Below are 13,773 nucleotides of genomic sequence, written 5' to 3'. Positions count from 1 at the left end.
CACTGAATTAACAGATCTGACAAGGTAATCTGTTAGGAAAGGAACACGCTGAAGTCTGCTTGTTATCATATTGCTCCAAATCATAATCCATTTATCATTATTAATTACACAATGCCAGATCATGCATCCTGATATGCTGCAGCCTCTTCTTTGGAATAAAGAACCCAACTCAATGCATGACCTTGGTTTAAGTTTAGCAAAGAAAGAAACCCTTGCATTTGCATTGCGCCTTTCATGAACACAGTAGACTACAAAGCATTTTATAAACAATGCAATTCTTCCGAAGTGCAATCACCATTGTAATGTAAGAAAGCAGGAGTTCGAGCACAGCAGTTCCCACAAACAGCAATATTGACCAAAAAACAATCTGCTTGAGAGATAAACATTGACCAGGACACCAGGGATAGCTCCCCTACTCTTCTTAATAGCACAGTGGGGATTTTTTACATCCACCTGAGAGGGCAAATGGGAGCCTTTGTTTAACACAGAGATAAAAACAAAAAAACTGCGGATGCTGGAAATCCAAAACAAAAACAGAATTACCTGGAAAAACTCAGCAGGTCTGGCAGCATCGGCGGAGAAGAAAAGAGTTGATGTTTCGAGTCCTCATGACCCTTCGACTGAACTTGCAACTTCCGAGTTCTGTCGAAGGGTCATGAGGACTCGAAACGTCAACTCTTTTCTTCTCCGCCGATGCTGCCAGACCTGCTGAGTTTTTCCAGGTAATTCTGTTTTTGGCTTTGTTTAACAGCTCATCTGAAAGGCAGCACTTCCAGCAGTGTAGCACTGAAGTCTCAGCTTTGGCACCTAAGTCCTGAGTTGGGAATGAATCAACAAATTTTTACCGCAGGGGCAAGTGTGCCATCAACTGTGCCTGGCTGACACTTGCACTGAACTTATTTCACACTGACAGGGATACTTTGGCAGCTTTGAAACATTATTGTTTTCATTGAAGAAAATAGCGGTTGACTACAATGATCGTACTTTAGTCTAAATGTTAAAATTAGAACTGAAATGAGAATAAGATTCCTGATGAAGATATGAGGCTAAAGTAATTGTTTTCAACGTCAAAATATACTGGTCAGTGATGCACAACTTCCACCGAAGATTGAAACAGGTGATCTAAGCCTCACGCAGTTTTCAAACCCTAGATTGCACACAACTCAGGAAGCCGAAGGAAAAAACAAAGTTAATCAGTAATGATGGCACTTTCTAAAACACAAGGACAGACCTTCTGATCAGAAGGTCACAGCTTGACAAACTCGTACTGCATTCCACTGTGCATTACGTCTAGGTTAGAGCAAATCAGCACCTGCTTAAAAATAGCACACAGGCCAACATAGTATGAGCACTTTGAATGGTCGTAGATGAATTCTGCTGATTAGAATTCTACCCTGTAATTTCTCAGATAATTCCAGAAGGCTTGAGTGAAAACATGGAAAAGTACTAAAAATTGTTAGCTCAACTAAGATTTGGGAAAGTTCCTCAGGGTGGAGTCCTAGGCCCAACCATCTTCAGCTGCTTCATCAGTGACCTTCTCTCTATCATAAGGTCAGGTGTTCACTGATGATTGCACAATGTTCAGTGCCATTCGCGACTCCTCAGATACTGAAGCAGTCCATGTCCAAATGCAGCAAGACCTGGACAATATCCAGGCTTGGGCTGACAAGTGGCAAGTAACATCCGTGCCACACAAGTGCCAGGCAATGACCACCTCCAGTAAGAGATATTCTAACCATCGCCCCATGACATTCAATGGTATTACCATCGCTGAATTCCCCACTATCAACATCCTGGGGATTACAATTGACCAAAAACTGAACTGGACTAGCCATATAAATACTGTGAATACAAGAACAGGTCAGAAGCTCGGAATCCTGTGGCAAGTAACTCATCTTCTGACTCCCCAAAGCCTGCCCACTATCCACAAGGCACAAGTCAGGAGTATGATGGAATAATTTCCACTTGCCTGGATGAGTGCAGCTCCCACAAGACTCAAGAAGCTTGGTACCATCCAGGGCAAAGCGGCCCACTTGATTGGCACCACATCCGCAAACATTCACTCCCTCCACCGCTGACGCACAGTGGCAGCATTATGTACCATCTACAACATGCACTGCAGAAACTCACTATGGTTCCTTAGGCAGCACCTTCCAAACCCACAACCGCTACCATCTAGAAGGTCAAGGGCAGCAAACACAAGGGAACACCACCACCTGGAAGTTCCCCTCCAAGTCACTCACCATCCTGACTTGGAAATATATCATCATTCCTTCACTGACACTGGGTCAAAATCCTGGAACTCCCTCCCTAACAGTGCTGTGGGTGTACCTACACCACAGGGGCCGTATCAGTTCAAGAAGGCAGCTCACCATCACCTTTTGAAGGGCAATTAGGAATGGGCAACAAATGCTGGCCCAGCCAGCGACGCCCACATCCCGTCAATGAATGCAAAAAAAAAATCATAACTGAATGCTGTGTAGTGAATAGTTGCTGCTATCTTAAATATTTTTTGACTGAGCTGCTATCACATTGCAGGACATTATTGCTCATCTTCAGCTCGGTCCCTCAACCCCACTTCATCTTGGGGAGGCTGTTACCAGACGCATCCCATTCTTTGTACAGATTTTGTACCGTTTTGAGCACGGCGACCTGAGTGAGTTTGGTCAGCATCAAAATCCTGTTGGACAAAACATTGGCCTAAAGGGAACAGGAGCCATAACAATTATCCCAACCCGACTGTGAGTTACCCAGCTGTCAGGCTGGCAGCAACGACTGAACAACGGTGGGTCGAGAAATCACGCACAAGCTGGTTATCAGTGACTGAGCAGCTGCGACTCAGCTGGTGAATCCATACTTTGAGACTTTCGGGTGTTTGAAGTGAAAATTGTTAAAATTAGGAATAGGAGGGAAGTGAAAATTATAGTGGAATTTTACTGCAGCAGTGCTGTGGAGGTGGAAAGATAAAAGAGCAGGGATGTTAGTTATTCTTGTTGTGTGATGGGTGCCTCGCGCTGCCTTCAGAATGCTTAAAATGTATATAATTTTCACACATAACACATACTTACACTGTACTGTTTTACTCAAACAGTACTGCCTTCCCTTGACTGTCTAATTGTAATTCTGATACCTACAACCTCGGTTCATAGTGCTTCTGTTTGTACAGCTCAGTTTCAAAGTACAAAACAGACCTTTTTCTAAGGATACTCTTTTAAGGAGAAAATATGAAATGGCATCAATTTTTCAATTGATATTTAATATTTTTCTAAACAGCCTTTGAGGCAGGTCATCGACCTGAAACATTGGCCCGGATTTTAATGAAGCCGGATTGCAGAAGTCTTTTCTACCCTGTTTGCATCACAGTTCAACCTTTCATTGTTGCCTCACAGAATCAAACAGAATCAGGCTGATACTGTAAAGTATAGGGAATGAAAAACATGCATTTATATATCGCCTATCAGAACATCAGGGTCTTTAATGTCTACCTGAGAGGGCCCTGAGTTTAATGTGCCCTGTGGAAGACAGGATCTCAGGCAGTGCAGTGCTCCCTCCGTTCTAGGGTGTTAGCAGTGACGAAGCTACCCACTGTTAGGTGCCTTCCTGAGATGCCTCAGAACACTGCAGTGGCAGACAGCCACCATTTCTGCCCAGTTTGCCACAACAGGTCCGGCAGTGGGCCCATCCACACACATTAGCAGTGCCCGTCTGTCCCCAGTGCTTCCCCTGACACTGGCGCCAGACTGGCACAGTTGTAAACATGACATTTTGCACAGATTGCAGTACACGCTCCATGACTTGCCTCTCACACGTGTTGGAATGACCTGCTGCTGAATCCTCCCCTGTGGAATAAATGGGTTTAGATAATTGGCAACACGAGAATCCAGTTGTAAAATCACTTGGCTTTTAATGGAACTGAAACTGCATAGAATTACACGGAGCCTACAGCACAGGGACAGGCTGTTTGGTCCAGTTGGTCTATGCCACTGTTTATGCTTCACAAAAGCATTCAAGAGTATAGTAGGTTACGATGGAGTTCATTATATTGAATTTACAAGACAGAAACAGGCTGTTTGGTCCAACAGGTCCATGCTGGTGTTCCTGCGGCACACAAGACTACTCAGGCTCTACTTCATCAAACCCCGTCAACATACCTTTTTATTCCTTTGTCCCTCATGTACTTCCCCTTAAATGCATCTAAGCCATAGTCAAACAATTCTCTGGGAAAAGAAGCTTCTTCTGAATTTCCTTTTGGATTTATTAGAAATGGCCTTTTATTTGGGATGTCTACTTTGGGATTGCCCCACAAACACAAATACCATCTCTCTGACAGTCGTTTCATTCAAATCTCGTTCATTATCTTAAAGACGTCGATCAGGTCACCACTCACTCTTCTCTTTTCTACAGAAAGGGCCCCAGCCTGTTCAGCTTGTTAAACATGGAGTCATGTCTTTTATACTGAAATTTTCTGGAGCTCGAAACTCTTTGGGAGAGTGATGCCGACACAATTAGTGCTCAACTAGTGTACTTTCAGGCGTGCCATTAATCAAGGGAAAAACCATAACTTGTCAATCGCCATCGCTTAGCTCCTGTGAGCTTTAAAGCTTTGCAGAGGGTTTCTGCATTTCTCAAAGGTGCCTCCCTCCAAAATGAGCCTTAAACACAGGCCCCCCGATTAAACTCTCCTGATGGCTGAGGAGGGTGGATGCGATCCCATGGGCCTAATCTGGAGAAGAGACGTGAGGTTCCCCCAGTCCCCTGGCCAGCATTACATCCGCAACCAATGCCACCAAAAAAAAACTAAACGTTGCGCCGCTGATCATGGGATCTTGCTATGTACAAAATATTCTGCCACATTCCCCTCCACAACACTTCAAAAGTAATTCATTGTAACCATGCAGTGCTTTAAGATCTGATATTTCCAAGAAAGACGCTAAACCAAGGCACACTTTTTTCATAAGAGGTGCACGGTCAGTGAGGGGAGTCTTCGGCCTGAGTGCGTCAGAGACCAAGTGAGTATATTTGGGAATTTGGTTCAAAGTGGGAAGTTGGTGCAGAGGGGAAACGTGCTTTAGGTTAAGATTTACTGCAAGAAGGGGATTTGAGTGAAGATCGAAGAGGGGGTGCTTCCTTCTACTCATTTTCAGCCTCCAGTGTTTAATTTCCACGTTGGTGCAGCAGAAGGAGCAGGTAAACCAGAAACTGGTATTATTAATTTTATCAGTATTATAAGCACTGTATTGTTTTATCAGTATTGTAAAGTTTACTGGCAGTGCCAAAACCTGTTGAGAGGTGTAGGATTTATTAATTATTATTAATTAATTAGCAATTCTTAATTAAATAATACATATAGGAGATGGCAGGTAAGGTGATGTGCTGTGAATTGCAGGATGTGGGAGCTTCTGAATACTGGTGTGATCCAGGGAAAACACATCCGCAGAAACTTGGCTCTGAGCAGGAGGCTGAGCTGCAGACACCGCGGCATATCAGGGAGGGGGGAAAGTTACTTGGCCAATATATTCGAGGAGGTGGTCACACCCCTCACCAAAGTGGAAATCAGGGACAGGAAGGTGTGACTGCAAGTGAGGCAGGTGAGGGGACCCAAAGGGCAGGAGTGCAGGAGCCTCAGCCTTTACAATTGTCCAACAGGTTTGAGGCTTTTTCAGCTTGCTTGGATAAAAGTGGGGGCTGCAGTGTGGATGAGCTAACTGGCCATGGCACCATGGTACAAGAAGCCATTCAAGTTGGGGGAGCTACAAGGAATGTAGTGGTAGTCGGGGACAGTATAATCAGAGGGATTGACACCATTCTCTGCAGCAAAGAGCGTGAGTCCGGGCAGTGTGTTGCCTGCCTAGTGCCAGGGTTTCGGACATCTGCTCGGGGACGGAGAGGAACTTGCAGTGGGAGGGGGAAGGACCCAGTCGTCGTGGTCCATGTAGCTACCAATGACTTAGGCAGGGCAAAGGAGGAGGTTCTGCATAGTCAGTATGAGGAGCGAGGCACCAAATTAAGGAGCAGAACCTCAAAGGTCATAATCTCTGAATTATTACCTAAACCATATGCAAATTGGCATAGGACAAATCAGATTAGGGAGATGAATGTGTGGGTCAACGTCTGGTGTGGGAGAAGTGGGTTCCAGTTCATGGGGCACTGGCACCGGTATTGGGGAAAGTGGGATCGGTACCATTGGGATGGTCTACACCTAAACCATGCTGGAGCCGATGTTCTTGTCAGCTGCATAACTAGGGAAGTATAGAGGGTTTTAAACTAAGTTGTGGGGGCAAGGGGACAAATTTGGGAAGATGTGGTAAATCAAAGTGTAGAGACAAGGCAAAAGAGAAAGGTATTATTATGGGTAATAGAAAACCAGACCATGACAGGAAGGGATAGAGGGTGCAAATCTAACAGTAAATAAACAGATGAGAATAGAGGTTATAAAAAGAATAAAATGATAAAAACTAAAGGCTCTGTATCTGAATGCAGGAAGCATTCAAAACAAAACAGATGAACTGAGAGCGCACATAGAAATAAATAATTATGATTTGATAGCCATTACAGAGAGATGGCTGCAGGAGGACATGGATTGGAGCCTGAATGTTAAAGGATATAGGACATTTAGAAATGACAGGAAGTGAGGAAAAGGTGGAAGGATGGCTCTGTTAGCTAATGATGGGATAACCTAAATTCAGGAAACCAGGATGTGAAAAAAGTTTGGATAGAGATGAGAAATGGTGAAGGCAAGAAGTCACTTGTGGGAGTCATGTACAGGCCCCCTAACAGTACCCACCATGGGATGGAGCATAGAGGAAGAAATAATGGGATCTTGTCAGAAAGGCAGGGCAAGACTGGAAAAGTCAGATGGGTAAAGGTAGCCTAAATGAGGAGTTCATAAAATGTTTCCGGGATAGTTTCTTAGAACAGCATGTTCTGGAGCCAACCAGAGAACAGGCTAAACTAGACCTGGTTTTGTGCATCAAGATGGGATTAATTAATGACCTCATAGTGAAGGCACCCCTAGGTAGTAGCAACCATAATATGATTTAATTTTGCATTCAGTTTGAGGGGGGAGAGGAGAGGGTCTGAGACGATGGCTGGGATTTTCGGTGCCCGCCAGCGTCGGGCATATTTGGTAGCGTGATCAAACAATATGGCACGATTGGTTTCATGATGGCATGAAACCAGTTTGCAATCGTCCAATCAGCCCGCCAATGGACATCAGGAACCTCATTATAATACATCAGTATATCATTATTAGGCCAGCCCGCCGGACTCATCCCCCTCCACTGGATCATCCGCCCATGTCAGCAGGAAAACACTGACATGTTTCACAACAGCACATAAGCGACGAGCACCTGGTGGGCTTTACTTCACTCAGGACTTCAAGGTTCGTTTGCCTACCTCACTTCGGTCAGCACTCGCAGTCATCAGCGCCAGGCTTCACAGACAGCACCACATCACTTTTACAGGAGCTCACAGCAGGTCTCTACCTACCAGACCAGCCATATGTGGGTAGCTTTTCAATGTCTGCAGGGCTAGTGCTTGTTTGGGGAAAGGGAAAAGTGGCCTCAGGCAATGGAAGAGGCTGCAGGACGAGAACTGTACTGGGGAAGGAGGGTATCCCAGGGTGTGTGGGGGGGCACACGTTGATCTGTGCTAGTGGCCTCCAGATGGTGAGGGCTGAGGAGGCTCTCCAAAGGAGATGAGGCCAGATGGACATGTGAGGGTATGTGTGTGAGAATGGGTGGTGATGTCCCTTGAGCTGGCAGCGAGTGAGATGCCAGTGAATATGCGATGGGCTTGAGTGTGTGAGTTTAGAGTGATGAGATGGTTGCCATACCCTGGCTGCATGGATGAGATCATTCATCCTCTATCTACATTGAATCGCCAACCTCTTCTGTGCAGCATTGGCATTGATCACCACTGCCACCGCCTGCCATGCTGGATTAGTGATGCCGCTGCCCATGTTGTGGCCAAAGCGGGTGTAAAGGACATCACACCGGGCCTCCACAGAGCCCAAATGGCGTTCCAGTGACGCATCATTAAACCTGGGGGCTGCAGTCTTCTGGCCTTTTGTGGACATCTTCCCTGCAGCAGTCATGTGCTGGAAGCACTGAGAATGCGTGTGTGTGGCTGGACTTTAAATGTGACACCCGGCGTGATGAAGCGGTGAGGTGATGGCTTGGCGAGAGAACGAGAGCCCATTCGCCATGGAAACGGCGTGTTTCCCGGGAATTGCATAAGTAATGCGGCAGGTTTGGGACGATACAGGGTGAAAACCTGTCATTGCAGCCGGTGGGTAAAACATCGTTTTACCCGCCCGCTACCGTACTTAGTGCAAAACTGGGACGACTCCGCCCTATGTTTTTAAACTTAAATAAGGGGAATTATGAGGGCATGAAAGCATAGCTGGATAAAGTGAATTGGCAAATTAGGTTAAGGAATAGGTCAATAGAGATGCAGTGGCAAAAATTTAAAGGGATATTTCAGTATACACAGAATAGATACATTCCAACGTAAGAAAAACTCAAAGGGACAGACACACAATCCGTGGTTAACTAGAAAGGTTAAAGATAGTATCAAACTTCAAGAAAAAGTATATAATTGTGCAAAGAGAGGTAGAAGGCCAGAAGATTGGACAGTATATTAGGAACAGCAAAGGATGACTAAAAGATTAATAAGGAGGGAAAAATTAGAGTATGAGAGAAAGTGAGCCAGAAATATAAAAACAGATAGTAAGAGCTTCTATAAATATTTTTAAAAGAAATGAGTTAATAAAGTGAGTGTTGGTCCTATAGAAAGTGAGTCTGGATAATTCATAATGGAAAACAAGGAAATGGCAGATTAATTGAACGGGTATTTTGCATCAGTTTTCACTATAGTGGACACAAGCAACATCCCAGAAACAGCTATAAATCACAAAATGGGAGGGATTACAGGAAAATTACAGTCACCAGAGGAGTGGTACTGAGTAAATTGTTGGAGCTGTGGGCTGACAAGTGCCCAGGTCCTGATGGATTTCATCCTAGGGTCTTAAAAGAAGTGGCTAGTGAGATAGTTGATGATCGATTTAAACTTTCTGAAACCCCTAGATTTGGGGAAGATCCCATTAGATTGGAAGTTAGAAAATATAACTCCATTATTTAAAAGGGAGGGAGACAGAAAGCAGGAAACTACAGGCCAGTTAGCTTAACATCTGTCATGTGTAAAATGTTAGAAGCTATTATTAAAGAAGCTATAGCAGGGCACTTAAATAAGTTCAAGGTAATCAGGCAGAGTTAACATGGTGTTGTGAAAGAGAAACCAACTTATTGGAGTTCTTTGAGGAAGTAACATGTGTTCTAGATAAAGGGGAACCAGTGGGCGTACTGTACTTAGATTTCCAGAAGGCATTTGATAAAGTGCCACATCAAAGGTTATTGCGGAAATTAAAAGCTCATGGTATAGAGGGTAACATGTTGCCATGGATAGAAGATTGCCTGGCTAGCAGGAAGCAGAGAGTAGGCATAAATGGGTCCTTTTCAGGTTGCAAAATGTAATGAATGGTGTGCCACAGAGATCAGGGCTGGCACCTCAACTGTTTACAATTTATATAAATTACCTGGATGAAGGGATGAATGGATTGGTCACCAAATTTGCTGAGGGCACAAAGATAGGTAGGAAAGTGAATTGTGAAGAGGACATAAGGAGGCAACAAAAAGCTATAGATAAGTTAAGTGAGTGGGCAAAGTTCTGCCAAATGGAGTATAATGTGGGAAAATGTGAAATTGTCCATTTTGGCAAGAAGAATAAAAGAGAAGCGTATTATCTAAATGGTGAGAGATTGTGGAGCTCCGAGATGCAGAGGGATCTGGATGGCTTAGTGCATGAATTGCAAAAGGCTAGTATGCAGGTACTGCAAATAATTAGGAACGCTAATAGAATGTTATAATTTATTGCGAAGGGAATTGAATACAAAAGTAGAGAGGTTATGCTTCAGTTATACAGAGCACTAGTGAGACCACATCTGGAGTAGTGTGTGCAGTCTTGGTCACCTTATGTAAGGAAGGATGCAAATGTGTTGGAAGCAGTTCAGAAAAGGTTTACGAGCCTAATACCTGGAATAGGTGGGTTGTCTTATGAGGAAAGGTTGGACAAGGTTTATATCCACTGGAGTTTAGAAGAGTAAGAGGCGACTTGATTGAAACATATAAGATCCTGAGGGGACTTGATAGGGTGGATGTGGAGAGGATGTTTCCTCTTGGAGAATCTAGAACTAGGGGTCACTGTTTAAAAATAAGGGATCGCAAATTAAAACAGGGATGATGCAGAATTTTTTCACTCGGAGGGTTGAGTCTTTGGAATTCTCTTCCTGAAAAGGTGTGGAAGCAGAGTCTTTGAATATTTTTAAGGCAGAGGTGGATAGATTCTTGGTAAGCAAGGGGGCAATAGATTATCAGGGATAGGCGGGATGCAGATTTAAGGTTACCATCAGATCAGCCATGGTCTTATTAAATGATGGAGCAGGCTCGAGGGGCTGAATGGCCTACTCCTGCTCCTTGTTCATATATTCGTGTGCAGCCTGTGGTGATGGGCACAGGGTGTTGTTACACTGTTGACATCCACTTGACTTACATTTCACCAAGTTGACATCACAACTTGCTTGGTCAGAAATCTTTATTTTTGCAAAATGGCTTTTTAGCCGTAAAAGCTATAATCTTGGGGGTGAGATTGCTTGAGTCCTACCAGGCATCCGACAAGTGGACGCAATAATAGGCAAGCTCCAGATGACCATGGTTAAGAAGCGAATGTTTACATAGGGCTTAGATGATTGCTGACGAGTGTTGCCAACAAAGCAAAATAACATCTGTTAATGGCCTGCTTCTTAAAGGCACAACCACACAGCTATGGTGAAGAGCAAATAAAAATAACTGAGCCACAATTTAAACTCAGATTTTTCTCAAGCCACAATCGAAAATCAGTTTACCAAAAAGAAGGGAGTGAGAAGATTAAAGACTATGATATGCAGTGAACTGGAATATATGCAGGGTGGACCTCTCCTCAAATATACTGCTTCCTCAAATGGCTCATTTGGTAATGTTCTGGGTGCTGTATGACTCAAAGGCACACTCTATCATGTGATGATATATTTTGTTGCTGGGGGAGCTGAAATGAATTTCAAGTAACACCCACCGGTGGCCTGTGGCTCAAGCTGATGTTGCCAACTCTGGGTGAGTTTAATTCCTGGAGGTTTCATCATGTGACCTCCCAAATCTGGCTGCCCCACCCCCATCCTCCCACCATTGGTCAAAAGATGCTTCGTTACCCTGTTAAGTAATTTTTGGCTGTCGGTCAAACGGCTATTTTTTAAACCCACCTCTGATATCTTTATAACTAATAGAAGTGTTCAAAGAAAATGGAAAAAATGTATTATTTTTAATGCCCCAATGGTCCTTCTCCCAGAGTTTGATCATAGTTGGCAACCCCAACCTGAGTCCCATTTCTGTTGATATTTTTTACTTGCTGGAGGGTGAGCCAAGAGGTTTGGACTTTGTTTACAGATAAATCCTAAATCATGACACTGACATCAAAATCTGTTAGAACCAGCTACTTGAGCTATAATGTAAATTAATGGAAGTATGGAATTTAAATACTTTAAATGAGGCCTTCAAGGCCCCGTGGTACAAACCTCCCAAGGCACATGCCATCCTAACCTGGACAGATATCATAGTCCCTGAGTCAAATTCTCGGAACTCCAGCACTGTGGGACCACCTTTACCACAGAGGCTACAGCAGTTCAAGAAGGTGACTCACCATCACCTTGTCCAGGGCAACTAAGGATGGCTTCACCCCTCCCATCCTTTGTCATCTCTTTCATCCCTACAATCATCTGAAATAGCTACGCTCCTCCAATTCAGGCCTCTTACCAGTTTAATCGCTTCACTATTCGGCTGGGTTATCAGCTCCCTGGGCCCTAGTCTCATGAGCTCCCTCCTAAAACCTCTCCACCTCCCTCTCCTTCTTTAAAATGCTCTTTAAGACCTACCTCAATGACCAAACATTTGGTCATCTTCTCCTATCTGACTCATGTCAAATCTTATTTGATAATGCTCCTGTGAAGCATCTTGGGAAATTTCACTGCATCAAGGCACTATATATATATGCAAATTATTGATGCTATTATTTGGCAATAGATGCCACACTTGCCATTGACATTTCTACTTCCAGAATGAATTATAAAAACAAACCTACATGGTCCTTGAGGACAGTAAAGCCTGGGCAATCCTAAATTCAATCTATTAAAGTTATGCTGCTGAGGTAACTGAACAAACAAATATTGACAAACTGTGAAGCTCTCACTAGCAAGCAGTTGTCAGTTGCCAGATTAGTGAAGAAAATGAATCATTACCTTGGGCTGCTGCCACTGGTCTCAGACTAGGGTCAGGCGCAGCCTGTGATGCACCATGTGGTTGAATACCCTGTCAATGATTACAATCGAGGCTTGCATGTGAAGCAGCCATGAAATTAGCACCCTAGAAAACACCAGTGTCTTCACCACAATGTTTCAAAGTGCCGAGACAGAAGGTTGTGGGTTCAAGTCCCATTCCAGAGCTTTCAGCAGATAACCTAGGCTGACACTGCAGTACTTTACATAGGAGGTGCTGCACTGTTGGAAGTGCTGTCTTCCAGATGAGGTGGTAAACCGAGGCCCCATCTGCTCTCTCAGATAGGCATTAAAGATCCCACAGCACTTATTCAAAGAAGAGCAGGCGAATCTTTCCTGGTGTCCTAGTCAATATTTATCCCTCATTCAACAGCTAAGTCAGATTATCTGATCATTATCACGTTGCTGTTTTTGGAAGTTTGCTGTACGCAAATTGGCCATCTCTTTCCCACATTATAATCAGTGACTAAAGCACTTGATTGGGTGTAAAGTGTGTTGGGACATGTTGGTGTCGTGAAAGACACTATATAATCACAGGTCTTTCTTTCAGAAGAGACGGAGACAAAATGAGAACTGAGAGAATCAAAATCCCCCAGCATTTTAGCATCGGAGAGTCGTCACTCGACAGGGAGAGGTTGACAGAGATACGTACCGCATGAGCGTAAGAGCTGTAGGTGTTGTTAAACTGGAGAGGGATCGGGTTGAACATTCCGAACTGACCCACCATGTGCTGCATGCGCCTCAGTGTGCGCTCCTTGTCTGTGTCAGCAAACTTTACCACCAGGCTGGAGGATGCTCCCTGAAAATACACACAAAATATCTACGTCAACAACAGGGGCCAACCCATCCGCCTTCCCGTCCCCCAGGACTCACTCACTGAGCAACAGAATCAACGGAGTTTACAGCGCAGAGAAGAGATCTGTGGCCAGTCAAACCACCTTCATCCCTGCCTTTGCTATCAAATGCTAACTGGCCGTTTGTCTGTGGAAGGCACCACAACCCAAGCTACTGCTAGGCACCGTCCCACACCCTCATCCTACCCTACCATCCAGAAGCATAATCCTCGATGTTAATCCCCTGCAGCAAGCAAATGGTTGGGCTGGGCGGGGGGGATTGTTTAAACACAAAAAAAATCATGGAATGTGTCCCCAACACACTGTATACATGCCCGTTGGCCATTTTACAGCAGAAGGTTGTGTGGCATGTAAATGTCCCATCTTGGAGAGGTTGGATACAACATCAACATGTTTAAACCAGACCCCTACAATGCATTTGGGAGTCTGATTCCAAATTAACCCAGTGGCACTGAGGCCAATTGTAGCAACCTAAGGCAAGGCACAGTGGGCTGAATGGAC

The 13,773-nt window shown here is 44.4% G+C and overlaps 1 protein-coding gene across 1 annotated transcript in view; it reads right to left on the bottom strand.

Moving 5' to 3' along the window:
- LOC121286867 (CUGBP Elav-like family member 4) overlaps positions 1–13,773 on the bottom strand; it is a 422,600-nt gene that overhangs the window by 41,573 nt on the left and 367,254 nt on the right. Inside the window, exon 6 of the mRNA XM_041204044.1 lies at positions 13,071–13,217. Coding sequence (XP_041059978.1) covers positions 13,071–13,217 — 147 coding nt within the window. The remainder of the gene's footprint in view (positions 1–13,070; positions 13,218–13,773) is intronic.

This window comes from Carcharodon carcharias, chromosome 14 (assembly GCF_017639515.1).
Source record: "Carcharodon carcharias isolate sCarCar2 chromosome 14, sCarCar2.pri, whole genome shotgun sequence".
NCBI classification, from domain to species: domain Eukaryota; kingdom Metazoa; phylum Chordata; class Chondrichthyes; order Lamniformes; family Lamnidae; genus Carcharodon; species Carcharodon carcharias.
This window is presented reverse-complemented; position numbering and strand designations above follow the sequence as displayed.